General features: G+C 44.4%; 1 protein-coding gene across 1 annotated transcript; it reads right to left on the bottom strand.

The window, feature by feature from the left end:
- Positions 1–796: 796 nt before the first annotated feature.
- On the bottom strand, positions 797–17364 carry GFRA3 (GDNF family receptor alpha 3). The gene is made up of 8 exons (XM_037508231.2): positions 17280–17364; positions 12334–12621; positions 8389–8481; positions 6899–7211; positions 2454–2557; positions 2157–2291; positions 1713–1801; positions 797–1501 (listed from the first exon to the last, which is right to left on the bottom strand). The coding sequence occupies exons 1-8, from the start codon at positions 17356–17358 to the stop codon at positions 1412–1414; spliced, it is 1191 nt and encodes a 396-aa protein (XP_037364128.1). The 5' UTR covers positions 17359–17364; the 3' UTR covers positions 797–1411.
- Between the last annotated feature and the right edge of the window lie 1554 nt (positions 17365–18918).

Here is an 18918-nt window from a genome sequence, read left to right as displayed (position 1 = left end):
CTCTTATGTCAGACACAATGGATTATCTCATTCCTTATGAGGTGGGTTCTATGCTTTTCCATGTGATAGATGTGAATAATGAGGTCCAGGAGGTTAAACTAAAGGTCACGTATCTAGCGATTGACCTCATAAAGTTGTTGAGGGTTAAATGAATTCATGCATGAACTTCCACACAGTAGAGTCTCAGTAAATGAGGGCTATTATTATAATCAACATACAGCACTTACCATACTGCATTATTCTTAGTGACAGTCTTGTCTGTTTCCCTGTTTGGGTGTATGAAAGACTTGAAAACAGTATCTGAGATTTATCATCCCAAATCTCCTGCACCAAGCACAGCACCTTGCAGATTTGGCACTCATCAGATGCCTATGGAGTGAGTGAATGAATGAACAGACAAATGTCCACAGCTCTATAAGTATATTCTTCCAACCAATTTATAATGGTAGGCTGTCACCTTATCCCAACAGGACTACAAATGAAATCAAGAACCAGTTTCCCCTTAAGATCAAAAACACAACAAGGTGTTCAGTAAATGCTGTGGCTGACTAAGGATCTTCCCATTCTCAGTTACTGTAGCAGATCCTATACAGTATATGGCTGGAGGTAGAACAGATACCAGGCCCACAGCTTCACATAAGCTATATTTTCTTCCTTCTCCATGTCAAGTACACAGAGAGGCTAAGAGACTTGCCTGAGGTCCCACAGCAGTTGGTGGAAGGACTGTGGTCTCTTGATCACCTGGCCTGTGCTCTTCTGTCTGTAACATCTCTAGTTCTATAGAAATTCACAATGTGAGAAAATGGGAAAAGAGCAAAGTTTTAAGTCCAAATGTTTAATGATCCAAGAGACTGGGAGGACTGTCAGACAGTAGCAAGAAGAAAGCTAGGCCCAAATTCTCAGGTTCCTGATGCTCAAATGTTCTGCAGGACCCCAGGGTAGGGGAGGCAGCTGATTCCCATCACCCATTCAGAGGAGGAGATAAGGGGGCAGGAGTCTTGTTACTGTCTTTCTCACAATGGGGAATGTCTTTCTAGGCTATCTCAGAACACCCAGCACTGCCTATCTGGAGAATGCAGTAGGGAATAACTGTTGATCTTGGTGGGCAGGAGGAAAGGATCAGGATAGAGATGGGTAAAGCTGGTCACCACCCAAAGATATGGCTAAGCCATGGCCACCAAATCCTGATGAGGAGCAGCCTGGGTCAGAAGAGGAAGGAGACACAGAGGAAATGAAAACTCAGCCATTGGCTTCTACTGTGGCCTCATCTGGATTCCACATGCGGGGTGGTGCCAGGGTTACCATGTTGTGCACTGCACCTCATTCTTGACGCTGCCCTTTTCTCATCCCTTGTAGACTGCAGGTCAGGTTGGGTATGATAGAAGGGAAAAGGGCCCCCAGGGAAGTCCAGCTACCAGAGGCTCAGGAGCAGAATCAAGGTAAGTATGCAGGAGAAAAGAGAGATCACCCAGGGCTGTAGCCTCAGAGCAGGGTTTTTATTCTGTGGAAGAAAATGGAAGGAAGTTAGTTCTGTCCCCCTCACCACTTCAGCCTCAGTCAAGGTCCCCCTCCCCTAGGCTATCCATTAGAGATCTATTGCCCCTTCATGACAAGGAGGTCACAAACTCTCCCTCATCTCCTTGTCTGTCTTGTTTGGGTTTCTCCCAGCCGATCCAATAAAGATATGCAAAGTATAACAGAGGAGCCCCTACCTGGCGTTCCATCACAGAAAATGTAGAGTCTGCCCAGTCCTGGGAGAAAAGTTGGCTGTGAAAACGCATCTTAGCTGCAATGGCCTCCACTGAGGAGAGGAGAGAAGCAGACAAATGCAGAGTGTAGGTCCCCAAGGATGGAAAGGGAAAGCATCAGGGTTCCTGGGATATAAGCTAGGTGGTAGCAGGTGGAAAGAGGGTATTGCTTCATTCTGTTTGCTTATTCCTTGAGCTAAAGAGTGTTCCTAGGGCCTGGTAAGGTTGAAAGAGCAGCCTGAGGGACATTCAGGAAGAGAGAAAAGGAAGAAAGGCCCAGGGTCGGGGATGCCTCTGCTGAGGACGGTGTTGCTCTATCTACAGGAGATGTATGGTGGACTACAGAGCTGACCCTTCTCCTCTCCTTGACCTGGCCACCGGGGATGAGAACAAGCGAAGCACACTCACTGAGGCAGGGGTTGTTCGAGAAGGACCCTTCCAGCTGCTCACACTCCTCCTGCAAGTTGCCATTGCCCCTGCAGGTGCAGCTTAAAGCCACACTGGTATTGACACTGCTGACAAAGTTAGGTGTCATGTGAGTCCCTGTGAGGTGAAGAGGAATGTTAGGACATAGGCCAACCCCAACTTCAGCTCCCACCTACTCCCACCTGCCTCAGGACCACTCAACTGGGTTGAGTCTCCAGAGCATTCTCACCCACAGGGATGGCCAACTTGTGGGATCCCTACACACAACCCCAGCCTCACCAATCAGCCCCATGTATGCTCGCAGACATCTGGATGGCTCTGTTGCACAGGTCCCTAGGATGTCCATGGGGTGGCAATGAGTCTGAAAATCTGCCAGGCGTGACCTAAAAGAGAAATTTCCAGTGTCCCCATTGAAAATCTGGACAGCAGCCTTCACCTTGCTGCAGCCTTCACCCTTTAGTTAACTCTTTAGCTATCCCTTTAGTTAACTTGTCCTGCTTCGTGCCAAATTCTCCCCTGCCCAGGGCTTCCTCCTCAGTGAAGCCTGGTCTTGTCATAATTAAATGTACCACCACCCCAGCCACCATAGCACATCACTTTGAAATTGATTTTCACAATCCTAAATCATGAGATCTCAGGCAACTTCTTTAACCTCAGTTTCCTCGACTGCAAAAAGAGATAAAAACACCATTTTATTTTTGTGAGGAGAAAATTAGAGAAAGCATGTAAAGCAATTAGTATAATGCCTATTGTATATTAAGTGTTTAATGAGTGTTACAAATCCTCATTAACACTTATCCTACAATAGGTAGGATTATGAGCATGTTTTCCTGTTTATAATTCTGCTGTCTAGTTCTCCTTACATTTTACCTTGTGTTAGATTGGTGGTTTACTTCTGTCATGCCCATTCAGTGGGGAACTGAGGAAGGGACAATATCTATTCATCTAGCCAAGCACCTGTTATGTACCAGTAACAGTAAGAGTTACAAACAAGAGGCAGCGTAGCATAATGGTTAGCAGGATACATTCTAGGCCAAAATCTCTACTCCAAACATTTCAAACCTCATTAACAAACCTGATTTATTACCTGGGTGAACTTGAGAAAGTTATAAAAATATTAGCATTTATCTTGAAGAGTTTCTTAGGCTCTTACAGGAGTTAATACATGTTAACCATTTAACTAGCCCATAACAAATATTCCAGTAAGTGTTGGTATGAAAATTATTGATTATTAAGATAATCTACAGAAGGAGAAAATGCAACTCTGAGGTTTCTAAGGTTGTAGAGAATTAAGTGATAGAACCAGGTGGCAAAACAAGGTTGGTGTAATTTCTCATCAACAAATGTTACTGGAATGGATGGTAACTTCAAGTTAGTGAGTATTTCCTCCTGAAAAGGCAGAGGAAAGCCAGGATAAGCGTTTCCTATTTTTTGGAAAATAAGTATCAAACATCTTGCAATTCTTTATGTCTTTTGATTTAGTAATGGCACTTATCACAACATATCCTAAGGCACAATTAAATTAGAATAAAAAAAGTGATACAGGTTGCACCATTATTTATAGCAATAGAGGAATGATTAAAGTATAGGGCATTCATAAAATGGAGTATAATGTAGGCATTTAAAAATCAAGCTGTCCAAAAGAGACAGTAATCAAAACAAAGAGGCACCCCACCAATTGGGAGAAAATTTTTGCACACAACACTAATGATAAAGGACTGATCACAAAAATCTACAGAGCTGATGAGACTCAACAAAAAAAAAATCGGCAGAAGAGCTAAAAAGAAACTTCTCCAAAGAGGAAATGCAAATGGCCAACAGGCATATGAAAAAAGGTTCAACATCACTTGTAATCAGGGAAATGCAAATCAAAACTACAATGAGATACCATCTTACACCAGTGAGAATGGCACATGTTAAAAAAAACTAGCAACAACAAATGTTGGTGAGGATGTGGAGAAAAAGGAACTCTCCTGCACTGCTGGTGGGAGTGCAAACTGGTCCAACCACTATGGAGAGCTGTGTGGAGATTCCTCAATCTGCTAAAGATGGAGCTTCCATATGACCCAGCAATTCCTCTCCTAGGTATTTACCCAAAGGACACAGAAACATTAATTCAAAAGGGCACCTGAACCCCTATATTTATTGCAGCACTATTTACAATAGGTAAGCTATGGAAACAACCCAAATGCCCAAAAATAGATGACTGGATCAAGAAAATGTGGTATATATGCACAATAGAATATTACTCAGCAATCAAAAAAATAAACTCATGCAATTTGCAGCAACATGGATGGAGCTGGAAGGGATCATGCTCAGCGAAATAAGCCAGAAAGAAAAAGAAAAAGAAAAGTACTGGATGGCCTCACTTGTAGCAGGAATTTAGAAAACCTAAATAAGAGACCGGGAAAAAGACTAATAATAATAAAGTAAAAATCAAAATCAACAAGCAACTACAAACCAGAGACACACTACAGGGGGCGGGGAGGAGCAGGGAAAAGGAAGGACTAGAGTCAAAATAAGGGGTGGGGGGTGCAATTATATGGGGAATATAACCAAAATGAAAATGCATACATTGTGCAAAGATGAAAAAAGATGTAAGAATTATATAAAATAAAATATTTAAATTAAAGAAAAAAAAAACCAAGCAACAATAAACCAGAGACACACTATGGGGGTGTGGGGGTGAGGAGAAGGGAGTAGGATCAAAACAAGGGGAGTGGGAATTGTATGGGGACTATAACCAAGATGAAAATGCATACATTGTTCTAAAATGAAAAATGAGGGCCTCCCTGGTGGCGCAGTGGTTGAGCGCTGGGTTGCAAAGCTGCCCGCAGCCTCTGCAGCACCGGTTCAATCCCCGGCTGCTCCCCGGCCACCAGAGGAGGGTCCCACATGGTGCGCAGACCTCTCCTGCCGCCCACTGCTCCCCTCAGCAGTGTACCTGGGTCCTTCTGCCTGCTCTGCTCCCCGCTCTGGCTCTGGTGAATTCTCTCACCCTCCTGCGCTTCTGACTATACCCAGTGCTTGTATGTATCAATCAATAAAAATCTTTAAAAAAAAAAAAAAAAGCGGAAAAAAAAAAAAAAAGAAAAATGATGTAAAAAATATATAAAATAAAAATAAACACACACACAAAAAAAATCAATCTGTCAAAGGACAGTAAATGACAAAATAAGCACCACCTTTCATTGAGTACTTACTCTGCACCAGGAAGCTAAGCACTCTCCACAAATTACGTAATTTACTCTCACTGGAATCTAACGAGATCTACATTATTATTCCCGTTTGCACAGAGGAAAGTGGAACCTTAGATTAAGTGATAGAATTTTAGATTAAGTGAAGGGCTCCAGGTCATATAAACCAGGCTTTAAGTTTGCGTCTTTTTTAAAAAAAAAATTTATTTATGTATGCATACAAGAGCTGGGTGCAGGCAAGAGGTACAGGAGGTGAGAGAATTCACCAGAGACAGAGTGGGAAACAGAACAGGCAGATGGACTGAAATACACTGCTGAGGGGACCAGCAGTCAAAACAGGAGAGGTCTGCTGAGCTATGTGGGTCACCTCCTTGGACAGCCAGGGATAGAACTCGTCCTGCAGTGGCTGTGGATAGCTTCAAAGTGCTGACACTTAACCCCCTGCGCCACCAGGAAGGCCCCTTAAGTTTCTATTTTTTTAAATTCACATCAGAGCCCATCCTACCTCCATGGAAATATGCTCATGGGATATGTACTAAGTCACAAGCCATCCTGGTGGCGCAGGCGGTTGGGCGGAGCGCCGTGAAGCTGTCTGCAGCCTCTGCAGTGCGGGTTCGATCCTGGCCAGCTGGGGAGAAATCCACATGGCATGGCAGAACTCTCCTGTCTCCCCCACTGCTCCCCTCAGCAGTGTATTTCAGTCAATCTGCCTGTTCTGTTCCCCGCTCTGTCTCTGGTGAATCCTCTCACGCTCCCACACATCTGGCCTGTATGCTGGTTCTCCTATGCATGAATAAATAAATCTTTAAAATTTTTTTTTTAAAGTAAGATACAAATATATTCACTGAATGTCTAACTTTGTTCATCTGTGTATTAAAAAGGCTGGAAGGATGGGGCCTCCCCGGTGGCGCAGCGGTTGAGCGCTGGGTTGCAAAGCTGCCCGCGGTTGAGCGCTGGGTTGCAAAGCTGCCCGCGGCCTATGCTGGCTACGGTTCGATCCCCTGCTGCTCCCCGGCCACCGGAGGAGGGTCCCACATGGCGCGCAGACCTCTCCTGCCGCCCGCTGCTCCCCTCAGCAGTGTATTTCGGTCCTTCTGCCTGCTCTGCTCCCTGCTCTGGCTCTGGTGAATTCTCTCACCCTCCCACGCTTCTGACTGTACCCAGTGTATGTATAAACAAAACAAACAAACAAATAAATAAATAAATAAAACATGCCTCTATTAAAAAAATTTTTTTAAAAAAATAAATAAAAAGGCTGGAAGGAAATTAGCCCCCAAATATGATAGATGATCTTCAGGGGATGGGTTCTGAGTGGCATTTTTTCATACAGTTTTATATTTTCTGAAATTTTAAACAAAGGAAAGAAACTATAATTTTTGAGAAGTTTCAGAAAATATTAGAGTTGCTATGTAGAGAAGTCAGTCCATGATCCTGGGAGTGGAGGAGATCTGACCCAGGAAGGTAGTCTGGAAGGAGTGCTGCGCACTACCCCTGCCCACCCCTGCCGCCCACACCCAGCTCTGGCACCTGCACAGTGAGTCAGAGAGGCAGAGGCCACGCAGATCTAGGCAGTTGGGGACGCTGGAGGGTAGCGCGCAGCCGGGGGCGATGGTGTTGCGCCGGCGCTGGCCGCAGCTCTGGTCTGCAGGCACACAAGGGCACAGCAGTAGCCCCTCTGCGAGATGCTCCGGGGCCTTTTCAAAGAAGGTGCGTAACTGTCGCAAGCAGGAGTGGCGCTGACAGCGGGACCCGGAACACGCCTCTGCATAGGCCTTGCGCAGCCGGTCACATTTGTCATTAAGAGTGCATAGCATGGCGAACTTGAGGCAAAGATCCGAGTCTGAAGGGAGAGGGGCACCAAGTCACCAATCCTCTCTGCGAACTGGAGCCCAGTTTCCCCAGGAACCCTCTAATTTAAGGATTGTGATGGGTGGGAACCTTCCTGTCTTTCATTGACTGATGCATGCATAAAAATTTCCCATACTTAGTCTTGTGAAATTACAGTGTTATTCCTATTACAGAATATTACATTAGTCAGAACAATGGAGTAACTAGAACAGCCTATTCACCTATTCCTTGAAATTATGAGTTTGTTTGTAACGATTTCTATTGTTCTTCTCTCAAAATTCTAACATATAGGGCCTCCCCTGGTGGGGCAGTGGTTGAGCACTGAGCTGCAAAGCTGCCCGCAGCCTCTGCAGCGCCAGTTCGATGCCCGGCCTCAGGGGAGGGTCCCACATGGCACGCAGACCTCTCCTGCTGCCCGCTGCTCCCCTCAGTAGTGTGTTTCATCAGTCTGCCTGTTCTGTTCCCCACTCTGGCTCTGGTGAATTCTCTCACCCTTCCATGCTTCTGACTGTGTCCAGTGCTTTTATAAATAAATAAATAAATCTTAAAAAAAATTCTAATATATAGAGCTCAAAGCTCACATCATTCTCAAAAAATGTTTGTGTGTTTGTGTTTGTGTGTGTGTGTGTTCCTTTCTAACTAATGCAATAGCCTTACTTTCCTGAAGAACATGCATCAAGGTCCTTGCCAGACAGATGGCTCCCTGCCCTGAGTCACCCCTGAGGACTTATATTCTCTTCCCATATTCCCCGCCCAATACCTCACCCATCTCATTAGAATCCCTGAAAACAAGCAATTTCCTAGTCTTCAGGGACAAAAAGCTATTTTCTTAGCTGCCTTGAACAAGGCTAAATGCTCCATTTTGGCACTTTTTTTTTTTTTTCTGGAACTGCAGCCACTCCCATCCATGCCTTTATAGAGACCCACCTTTTGGACCTGGGAGTCCTACTTAGCCCTGTTAGAGTGGCTTCCTAACAATCTTGCTCCTTGCTGACTTGTGAGACAGACCATGTTCACAGCTCAGACTCTCATCCTGACCCAGCACAACTTTAGTTACCTGATAGGCAAGAACTCTTCCCCCAAATCTCCCACTTGTGTTCCCTTGCAGCCACCCTCCCTCAGGACCCAGCCCCAACCCCCACTTCCCAGCCGCAGCCAGCCCTCCACACCTGGTTTGAGCATATTCAATTTGCTGAGGTTCATTTTCCAGGGTTTTCTGGTCACTGTATCTTCATAGGGGGAGATATCCAGTTCATAGTCACCTAGGGACAAGGTGGAGAGCACTAGAATCCTGAGGACCAAGCTAAGGGTGGGAGCAAGATGAGCTGAAGCTGCTGGGCAGACCTCAAACCCCATGAAGAAAAGCAAAAACCATAATCTCTACCTGCAAGCTGTGCAAAGGTAAAAGAAGCTGGAACATAAGAGTACTTAGGCTTGGCTTGGGCTTAATGATAAGAATAACAAAGCTACCCTTTACCATTTGTGAGCATACTGCTATGCTAGGCAATATGGTATAACTGAAGTAATTGGGAAAAAACCCTCTATATATACACATATATTTCACATATATATTACCAACCTCATTTAATGATGGGCACTACGGAATAAGTGAATTAATTTTAAAAATACAAATACATAGGGCCTTCCCGGTGGCATAGCAGTTGAGCACCATGCTGCGAAGCTGTCTGCAGAGGTTCGATTCCCCGCTGACCAGGGAGAACCCCACATGATGCAGCAGACTTCTCCTGCCTCGCCCGCTGCTCCCCTCAGCAGTGTCTTCGCTCCATCTGCCTGTTCTGCAACCTGATCTGGCTCTGATGAATTCTCTCACCCTCCTGCACTTCTGACTGTACCCAGTGCTTGTATAAATAAATAAATCTAAAAAAAAAATACATATACATATATGTGTGTATGTGTGTGTGTGTGTGTGTGTCCCCAATCTCATTTAATCCTGCTAAAAGCCTTTGGATAAAAAAGAAGAAACACAGGATAAGTGAAGTTACTTGCTCAGGTTCACATAAGCTAACAAGAAGTAGAGCTGGGATTTAAAACCTGAACTATTATCCCAGTCTCTGCTCCTCGCCACTTAGACATATTGCCTGTGAGGACATAAGCAGGCAAGAGGATGCTATCTTGTTTCCTCTTGCTCTTGAGGAAAGGGCCGTGGTGGACTCTGCTCTAGTGGAAATGAGGTCAGATCCCAAACTGGACCTGACTGAGAAAAGCAGAGACAGAAAAGAGACAATGACATAAAAGGAAACACATCTCTCAGTTACCCCATAGGGTATGGGCTCCTACAAGACTCACGTGGTCTTATAAATTCACTGCATAGTTCACACAAAGTAGGTGCTTATTGGTTGTTGGTTGATAAGTCTTGAGAAAAATAGAGGCAAGACACGTGAGCTTGTAGATTTGCAACCCAGTAAGCCTTTGTGAATATATCTTTAGGAGGGAAGGAATATGGATGATATCAGGCAAACAGGAGAGGGTGGTTTATATATTTGGGAAGACCTGGAAGCTCCCAAAGTGAGTGGGGGCCGGGGGAAGAGGAGCCAGGAAGATACCTCAGGGGAAGTTCTAAAAGAAAAGCAATTAGGATGAAGTGTTAGCAGGGGACAAGGTGTATATTAAATTGCATTACTGTTTCCAATTATTTGCTAGCTACCCTGCTGGAGGGTTATACAGCCCCCCTGTTGCCATTGACTCTTACGCTCTCTGAAAGCAGTGTGCTTTCCCACACATGTCAGACTCAGTCATGTAACACAAATCACAACTGAGCAGATGCTTTAAGTACCATCACAGGATTCTGCTGTAGCTCTTTTACCACTACCAGTCCAGATCCCTAGTTGAAGAGGACAGGTACAGTAAAGACAAAGCCAACTACTGAAAGCCAGCAGTAGATGTGTAACAGGAGCAAGAATATATTTTCTTTTATGAAAGTCAGAGCATGCGGGTTGGGTTGTTGTTACTGCAGCACATTCTTATTAGAACCTAGCAAATTCTTATTTTGAAATGCAATCATATTTACAAGTGGAGCAGCAGGCTGAAAAGCAAGAAAACAATCTACAATGTATAGTATTGGCTTTGGGACTAAGCAGTAGGTGGTAAATAAGCTGTTACTGGGGGCTGAAAAGCAGCTTTCATTATGCAGTGGCAAAACATTTGGTAAAATTGTTGCCTGTAATTATTTGGAAGTGAGATGATGTACTGAATGAATTGTGCCTTAGGGAGAAGAATCTGAGAAGCAGGCTACTAGTTTCTCTTGACCATTCCTGGCTGCATTTGGCAAAGTACTACCAAAAAGACGAAAGCTCAGAGAATTGGTCAGCTCGCAAATCAGAAGGAAACAGAAAAGGGAATTCTGAAACTTCAGCACTTGCAGGATTAAAAGATGCAACTACTTCTCATACTCAAATGGCAAAAGATAAAAATGAAAAATTCTTTGATAAATAAAGTCAATACAACTCAGCCTCAGAGCAAAGACCAAATCAAGTATGTGGCTCTTGTGCCCTTTGTGGAAATCTCTCATTGATTAAGATGGTATCTAATAAATCCTGCCTGTTGGACAAAAGTGCTCAGGGGGGAAAAAGACTGTGACTTAAGACTGAAAATGCTCCAATATTCCTTAAGTAGGTGGGAAGCAAGCTGAGGATGCTGCTCAATTCCTAAGGAGATTACATTCTTACAGCCCTTTCCAGACAGAGCCAAAGAAATGAATGGGAAAGGAAGGCTCCTCCAGAGGGATGGGCTTAGATCCTGGAGAACAACGTATAGAGTACTGATTCTCATGGAGCCAACACTGGGTCTTATTAAAGAACAATCCTTGCTTAGGGAAAATGGCCCTTTTCCCCCTTGCAACATTTGTGAAGCGGGACTTCAAAATTGCTATCAGTCTGCTGGGTGCCTCCCCTTTCTACCTTGATCATGTTGTATTTCTCTTGTCCCTATTCCATTAAGGTTTATTGAGTATGCATGGGAGGCAGAGGACTTGTCATTCTAGTCCATCAGTTTCTAGATCAAGAGGATTTCTGTATCCAGACCTGACAGAGAAATTATCATAAGATCCTAGAGTTGGAACCTGATGTCATCACGGATATAACTCCGAGGGCTTCTTTCTTGGAAAATGGGTAGGGGTATTTTGCTTATGACAGAGAGGAAAATGAATGTTTTGACCAAGGGGGGGACTATACTAGTTGTATTATCATTTTCAATGAGTCTATATCCTTACTTACTGCCATGTACTTTTCAATGTCTCCCGTGGGAGCGGCACACACTCCCTGCCAACACCATTACCAGGCTTGACCAGTGATTTGCTTTGTCAATGAAATGTGAGCAAAAGCCTCATATATCATATCTCAGGAAAAGCTTTTGAAGTCATCAGGTATATGGTACTGCTATTGTACCCTTTGCCATGAGAAGGAAACATCCCAGAAAGAGACTTCACTCTCAGCCTGGATCCATGAATGAAGAAGACATATGAAACAGCCAATATGGAACATGAGCAAGAAGGAAACCTTTGTTTTATAAGTTACTGTTTAGTTACTGCAGCATGGCCCAGTGAAAGCTGGTTAATAGAGGCAGTTTTCTATAGCAAGAGTCAAAGGAAGCTCCTCTCTTTGGCTCTTGGCGCTCTCTCTCTCTCTCTCTCTCTCTCTCTCTCTCTCTCTCTCTCTCTCACCATCTTTTGTCTGATTAATGAATTTCCTTTCTGTTACAGGCTGGACTGGAATGTCACTGCCCAATTTCTCAGAACTTAAAGATTACACAGTACTTGGAACTTTTTCTACAGGTTCAGATGCTTTCCTCCATCTCCTCTCCATACCCTTCTGTTCAGAAACTCCCCAGGTTGGGTCTCAACTTGGCTTAGAGCTTTGCCAGGAGAAAGCCACATGTTTTTAGGTATGAAAGTTGAATGTCAGGAGAAGTGAGGGTACTGTTATAGGGGCCCAAAAGGATCCTGCCATTTTTTTCCCCACTTCTTACTGATGTCAAATGCAAAGTTTCATTATCACTCCTGTCAGAATTTACCATGTGGTCCATATCCTGCAAGATTAGAATATAACCCCTAGAAGTCATCTTCCCCAACTTAGTCCTCTCTAGGATGGGGGCCTCACCAACGCTGCGGGCATGGTGAACAGTCCAATAGATGTCCAGGCAGACAGCTTGATTCTTCATGCGCCGGTGACATGTGCAGCTCATCAGAGAGCTATTCCTGATGCGCTGTGCTGTCTCTAGGCAGTCTGCAGGGACAGACGGCTCCTCTGGGGACAATGGGGTGCTGTTATTAGAGATGCAGGAATTCAGATGGTGGTAGGCAGCTCCACAAGTGGTATCAGCCTGGCACTTCTTCCTGGCCTGGATACAGCTGTTCATGAACCGGCCCTCTGTGGGGAGGGGATCCCCTGTAGCAATAGAGAGACCAGGTGAGTCTCATTAAGATCAGGGTAGCTGTCTAGGAGTACCAAGTATGAACAGGGTGGGGGAATTCCTGATTAAACTTTGGGCAGCAAGGTTTTGGGGTGGCAGAAAAGATCTTTAGGAAAAAGTATGAACAGAAAGAACCTAGCTAGACTTGGAGAGTCTACAGTTGTGATAATCTGGACAGAACAGATTCACCATGGTGTACAACCATCACTTCTATATCACTCCAATACATTTTTATCATTCCCAGAACCCCAGACCCACTAAACAGTCACTTCCCATTCTCTCCTCCCCCTAGACTCTGTAAATCACTAATCTGCTTTCTGTATGTATAGATTTATTTATTCTAAATATTTCATATAAAAGGAATCATAAAATTTCTCTTTTGTATCTGGTTTCTTTAGCCTAACATACTATTTATGAGGTTCATTCATGTTGTAGCACGGTTTTTGTGGATGAAAATTTCATTGTTTATCTATACATCAGTTAATGAACATTTGCATGTTTCCGTCTTTTGGTTATGTGACTAGTACTGCTATGAACATTCATGTACAGGTATTTGCTTACATACTTCAATTATTTTTGGTTGTATATCTGAGAGTGGCATCCCTGGAGCATATGGTAATTCTACTTTTAACTTTTGTCCAATTGATTTCCACAGTGGCTGCACCAACAATGGACAAATATCTAATTTCTCTTCATCCTTACCAACTCTTGTTATTTCCCATTATATTATTATTATTATTATTATTATTATTATATTATAGCTATCCTCATGGGTATGAAGTGGTACCTCATTTGTAGTTTTCATTTACTTGGTAGCCATTTGTATGTAATTTTTGGCAATAAAGATTTTATTAAAGTATAACATACAGAAAACTTCATGCCAACAAAGATTTACAGTTGAATGAATTTCACAGATTGAAATTCATGAAACCAGACACTGTAACCAGGCTCCAGATAAAAGGACCCAAATATTACTAGCTCCCCAGATCCTGCCTCTAATCACCATCATCCCAAGGAAATCAGTATCTTGATTTCTAACATGACAGATTGGTTTTGCCTGGTTTCCAACTGTTCATGTGTTTTTGGTGCCTTGGCTTCTTTTGCTCACCATTGTGTTTACTAAATTTACACAGTTAAGTGAAATTGTAGGGCCTCCCCGGTGGCGCAGCGGTTGAGCGCTGGGTTACGAAGCTGCCCGCGGCCTCTGCGGCGCCGGTTCGATCCCCGGCTGCTCCCCGGCCACCGGAGGAGGGTCCCACATGGCGCGCAGACCTCTCCTGCCGCCCGCTGCTCCCCTCAGCAGTGTACTTCGGTCCTTCTGCCTGCTCTGCTCCCCGCTCTGGCTCTGGTGAATTCTCTCACCCTCCCGCGCTTCTGACTGTACCCAGTGCATGTGTAAACAGAACAAACAAACAAAACAAATAAATAAAGAAATAAACATGCCTCTATAAAAAAAAAAAAAAAATATATATTAAGTGAAATTGTAAAAAGCTTATTTTCATTGCTATATGTATGACATTCCATCTGTGATTATAACATAATTTGAATGCTGACTGGCACTATATAGGGTCATCTCTTAAAGAGTTGTAAATCAGTGCCTCCCCTGGTGGCGCAAGGGGTTAAGCACTGAACTATGAAGCTAACCTCAGCTACCACAGCACAAGTTTGATCCCCGGCCAGGGAGCAACACACAGGGTACAGCAGACCTCTCCTGACTCTCCCACTGCTCCCCTCAGCCATATATTTCAGTCAACCTGCCTGTTCTGTTCCCCACTCTGTCTCTGGTGGATCCTCTCAATGTCCGCACGTCTGGCCTGTACCCCAGTTCTCATATGCATAAATAAATAAATCTTTTTTTAAAAAAAAGAGTTGCAGGGCCTCCCCGGTGGCGCAGCGGTTGAGCGCTGGGTTGCGAAGCTGCCCGCGGCCTCTGCGGCGCCGGTTCGATCCCCGGCTGCTCCCCGGCCACCGGCGGAGAATCCCACATGGCGCGCAGACCTCTCCTGCCGCCCGCTGCTCCCCTCAGCAGTGTACTTCGGTCCTTCTGCCTGCTCTGCTCCCCGCTCTGGCTCTGGTGAATTCTCTCACCCTCCCGCGCTTCTGACTGTACCCAGTGCATGTATAAACAAAAAACAAACAAACTAAATAAATAAATAAATAAACATGCCTCTATAAAAAAAAAAAAAAAGATTTAAAAAAAAAAAAAAAAAAAAAGAGTTGTAAAACAGATCATCTCATTTCTCTGTTTAAATCCCTCCTGAGGGTTTTGCCCCAGCCTTTCTTTCTGCTAGGAATGCTCTTCCCTCTGCTCTTCACATGGCCAGCCTCTTTTGGTAATTCAGTTTGAAGTTTAAATGTCATTTCAGAAAGGCCATGCCCAACTAACTAATGTGGCCCTCTAGTCACTAACACATTATTGCTCTAATGGGACTCTGTCATCACTTCAAGTTTTTTTTAACTTGATTTATTGATCATCTTCCTCTCTAGATTTCTATGTCTGTTGCCAGTACCTAGAAAAGCACTTATTCATTGTGAATTTTAAGAAATAAACAGATAGCAAAAGACATTCTGTGAGGCACCTCTAAAGTTTTCCTGGGCCCCATCCCTGTAGCTGCAATCAAAGAGTCCCAGAAATAGGAGGGGACTCAGGGCTTAATTGGTCCAGCCCCCTCTTCCAAACACACAATAACAACTAGATTATTTACTAAAGTGCATGTTTCTAAACCCCATCTCAGAACTACTGAATCAGATAAAGATTCTGGTGACAAAGACTGGGAATCTGAATTTTAGCAAGTTCGCTGGAGATTATTTTGCAGCCTAAAGTTTGAAAATTGGTGCCATCTCGAATGCATAATCAACAGTACTACTGATTTTTCCTTTTACTTCAGGCTTCAATAAGCCTCAACATGACATTGCTGCTCTTTTTATTTAAAATTTGGATAGTTTATTCATAATGCATTTTTACATTAATTTTTATTTTTTAAAAAATGACATAAAATTATCACACTAAAATATTTATCTTGACTACTGAGTTTCTCGGCACCCCCTTCACTCACTTCACCTAAGTCCCAGCCCCAAGCGGAACAATTTATTTCACTTTCTGGATCATAGTTTCCTCAAATGTAAGATGAGAATATTGAATTAAACCAGAGTTTCTCGATGGAGGGGATGGAGAAGAAACAGGTTAGGCCCTTTGAGGGGTATATCAGACTTTCCAAAGGGAATGTATAGTTCAAAAAAGCACATTTGTTAATTTTATATATGGAAGATGGAAAAAATAAGCTTTTGAAATTTGAAAAATATGTAACAGGTGTACTTCTCATTGTTCTCACTGAGCTAAATGTTGAGTCATAAAAATTTTGGAAAATAAACCTCTCTATTTCTTATCCTATAGTTCACCAAGTCTGAGCAGCAGTGGATCTAGGGGCATTTCATCTCAACAAAAGAAGTTGGTGGACAATTAAATTTCATCATAACTAAGTAGAACTTGTTCCACTAAATTAGTTAATGAGGAAGGTATTTAATGTTTACCACCAATTCTAACATGCAGATACACCTTTAAGGTTAGTGAAATTTCCTGGGCAGTCAGACCAGGATGTGGTATCAGATGTGATGCCTTACTCCCTGGTTTACTCTTGGAGTCAGTCTGGACGACCACTCCTTTCCCTCCTTCCTTCCACATTTGTCTGACAGCCAAGACTGCTTTTTCTGCAATACCACCAGTTGGACCAAGGTATTCTGTGGCTCAGGATTCTCAGGCTCTGGGCAGGAAATCCACAGTGAGATTCAGGCACCCACACCACTTTCAAAGGCCATGGATGTTTTCCCTGAGTTCATGGATTCCAGGATGCCCATCCTTGGAAGAATGGCTGGGTTCTAAAACCAGACCTTGAACAATAAATGCTACAAAATACCTATCTACAGGCATCTACAATAGGACAAGTCACAGTACTGGGCAGCTTGCACAGAAAGCCCATCTTGCCCAATAGCCAATTTTCTGCTCCAGTTAAAATAATAAAGTATATCCTGAAAAGTGTGTGTTTGTGTGCGTGTGTAGCTTGGTGTGAGCAACATTCTCAATAATACAACCAAATAACTATGGCAGCAGATTTTGGGCAGCAGTTTACAACACAAATTTGTAATAGGTCAGTTCTGACAAATACTTATCTTTCTTCATCTGTACTCAGAGTCCGTTTCCCTAGTCCTTAAAGCAGACAGAAGAGTTAAAGTCCACATGGGGCAAATGGCAGTCTGGCTTCTTATTCTCCCTGCTTCCTAGAGATGCTGTACTTTAGTGGCTTAGCTGTGGGTTCCTCTGTGACTGTGCAGGCACACCTCAAAAGAGGTAGAAGAGGGAGTCCTGAGTGATGAAATGCTTAGATGCCCTGACCATTGCTGGTACTCAAAAGCTACAACATTTCAAACAGATTTAGGCATGGAACCCAACCCCTCCCTGGCACCCTGGGCTTCTTCCTCCAGCTCCTCAGACTCGGAAGCCCAGGATCTGGAGCCTGTACTGTGTCTCAGCTCTCTGGGCAGCGGTGACCTGGACACCACCTACGCAATCCCGTTCTGTCTAACCCCGGGCAGGAGCAGAGCTGAGCGGACCTGCGACTGCACAGGGGACACTCACCCGCTCCAAGCAACAGTGGCAGCAGCAACAGCAGGAGGAACACAGGCAGCGCAGGTCGTGGGCTCCGGGGGCGAGCCATGGCTGGATGAGGGTGCCGGGGGTCCGCCCCCAGGGGCTCTCTGCCTGTGCTGGGGCACTGTTTGCTTCCCGAGAGGGAGCTCTGCAGGAGGCTCCTCTGCCTACGCCTCCCACCACCGCCTCTGCCCCTCCTCTGTGCAGCGCTGACACTCACCCACCAGGGTCCTGGGCACCGCCCTCCAACTCTGAAGCCAACACCCGCACCACCCAGCTTCTACTGGACAGAGAAAGTGGTAGGGGAAGGGGAGGGAGAGGGAAAGCACCGCAGGAGCCACAGGAGCCGCTGGGCTTGGGCACAGAATAGGGTGCCCTGCTGAGCCAGCCCACAGGCAGTCAAATACCAAATTGGCTTAAAGAAGAAATTCTGCCCTAGACATTACAGAAACTGCCAGTGGATACTATCTCATTTCCTAGGACCCATATGCCCACAGCCTATCCCACCATGAGATCTTGTAACAAAACTTGACCAAAGCAGCCCAAGGGCACTTGCATTTCTAATATTTTCACTTCTTAGAATTTACCCATATGTGATTTCATTTTCGCCAAATAAGAATCTTCAAGAGTAAGATTCAATGGTGTTTATTAATCACAGGATTCTGCAAAGATAGTTTGGATAGGTGAAAATGGTCTTGCTGGGAGCAGACCTGGGACCAGATCCCAGGACCTTTGCTAAAATCAGAGTCCTCCAAAATTCAGTCCCTTTAGCCCCATCCTCATGAGGGATGATGGTAGAATGAAAGCCCCCCTCAGACTAATCATCAGAGATTTTCCTGGAAGAAAGGTAAGTTCACTGAGGAAGATGAATGGAAAGACCATTTGGAAACCTCATCATTTTCAGGGGGGCCAATTACTCTACCAATATTAAACAGCAATGTAGAACACCGTGCCCAGAAACCAGGATCTCTATTCATACAGGACAGCATATTTATTGGGTCTAGAGATGATTTCCACCCACTCCCAGGGTAAAGCTAGAATGATTTGGAAGAATGAGAACTAAGCAATGCTTAGAAAATGAGAGGCGGGTGAAGAAAGGGAATGGAGTGTTTTACCCCCACCCCTCCACCCCAACCGTCCAACTCAAGTCCTTTCCTTGCTTACACAGCCTGCCTGGCGGAGGGCCAGGAGGGAGGGGATAAAAAAGTACAATATAAACCTCTGAGATTTATTGGCTGCTGCTTGTGAATATGGCCATCCTGCTGTGGCCTCTGGAGGGCATTTGCCGATGTAATCAGCCCAGAAAGAGAGTCATTCTGGCCAGGGGTGTAAATCACCCTTCACAAAGCTGGGACAGAGACATGTGCCCCTAGATAAGGAGACTGATGTGGCCTCTTGTGCCCTTTCCTCCCTTTTCCTGCCCAGGGGGAACTGGTTCCTGAGCTGTAATGCACTTTAAATGGAGTTTCTGCTTCGTTTTAATCTATATCTGCCTTGCCAGTTTTACAGGAGAGCTGTGAAAGCGAACATCTTTCTACTCAGCTTTTGTAGAGGGTCTGTGTCCCCTAGCTCCTCCTTACCTCATGTACATTTCTCAAGCCTTCCCTTCCAGTAAATTTAGGAAACC

Source organism: Talpa occidentalis, unplaced genomic scaffold, assembly GCF_014898055.3.
Source record: "Talpa occidentalis isolate TD23 unplaced genomic scaffold, MPIMG_talOcc4v2.1 talOcc4.13, whole genome shotgun sequence".
NCBI lineage: Eukaryota > Metazoa > Chordata > Mammalia > Eulipotyphla > Talpidae > Talpa > Talpa occidentalis.
Note: the sequence above shows the minus strand (reverse complement) of the source record. Positions and strands in the feature narration are given on the sequence as shown.

What these genes read in the sequence shown, in the direction of transcription:
- GFRA3 (XM_037508231.2), bottom strand. Translation starts at nt 17,358, where the DNA reads ATGGCTCGCCCCCGGAGCCCACGACCTGCGCTGCCTGTGTTCCTCCTG. An exon ending in TCACCATGCCCGCAGCGTTG is followed by an intron (nt 8,482 to 12,333) that starts GTGAGGCCCCCA and finishes CCTTGTCCCTAG; the next exon opens with GTGACTATGAACTGGATATC. An exon ending in CTCTCTGACTCACTGTGCAG is followed by an intron (nt 2,558 to 6,898) that starts GTGCCAGAGCTG and finishes TTTCTCTTTTAG; the next exon opens with GTCACGCCTGGCAGATTTTC.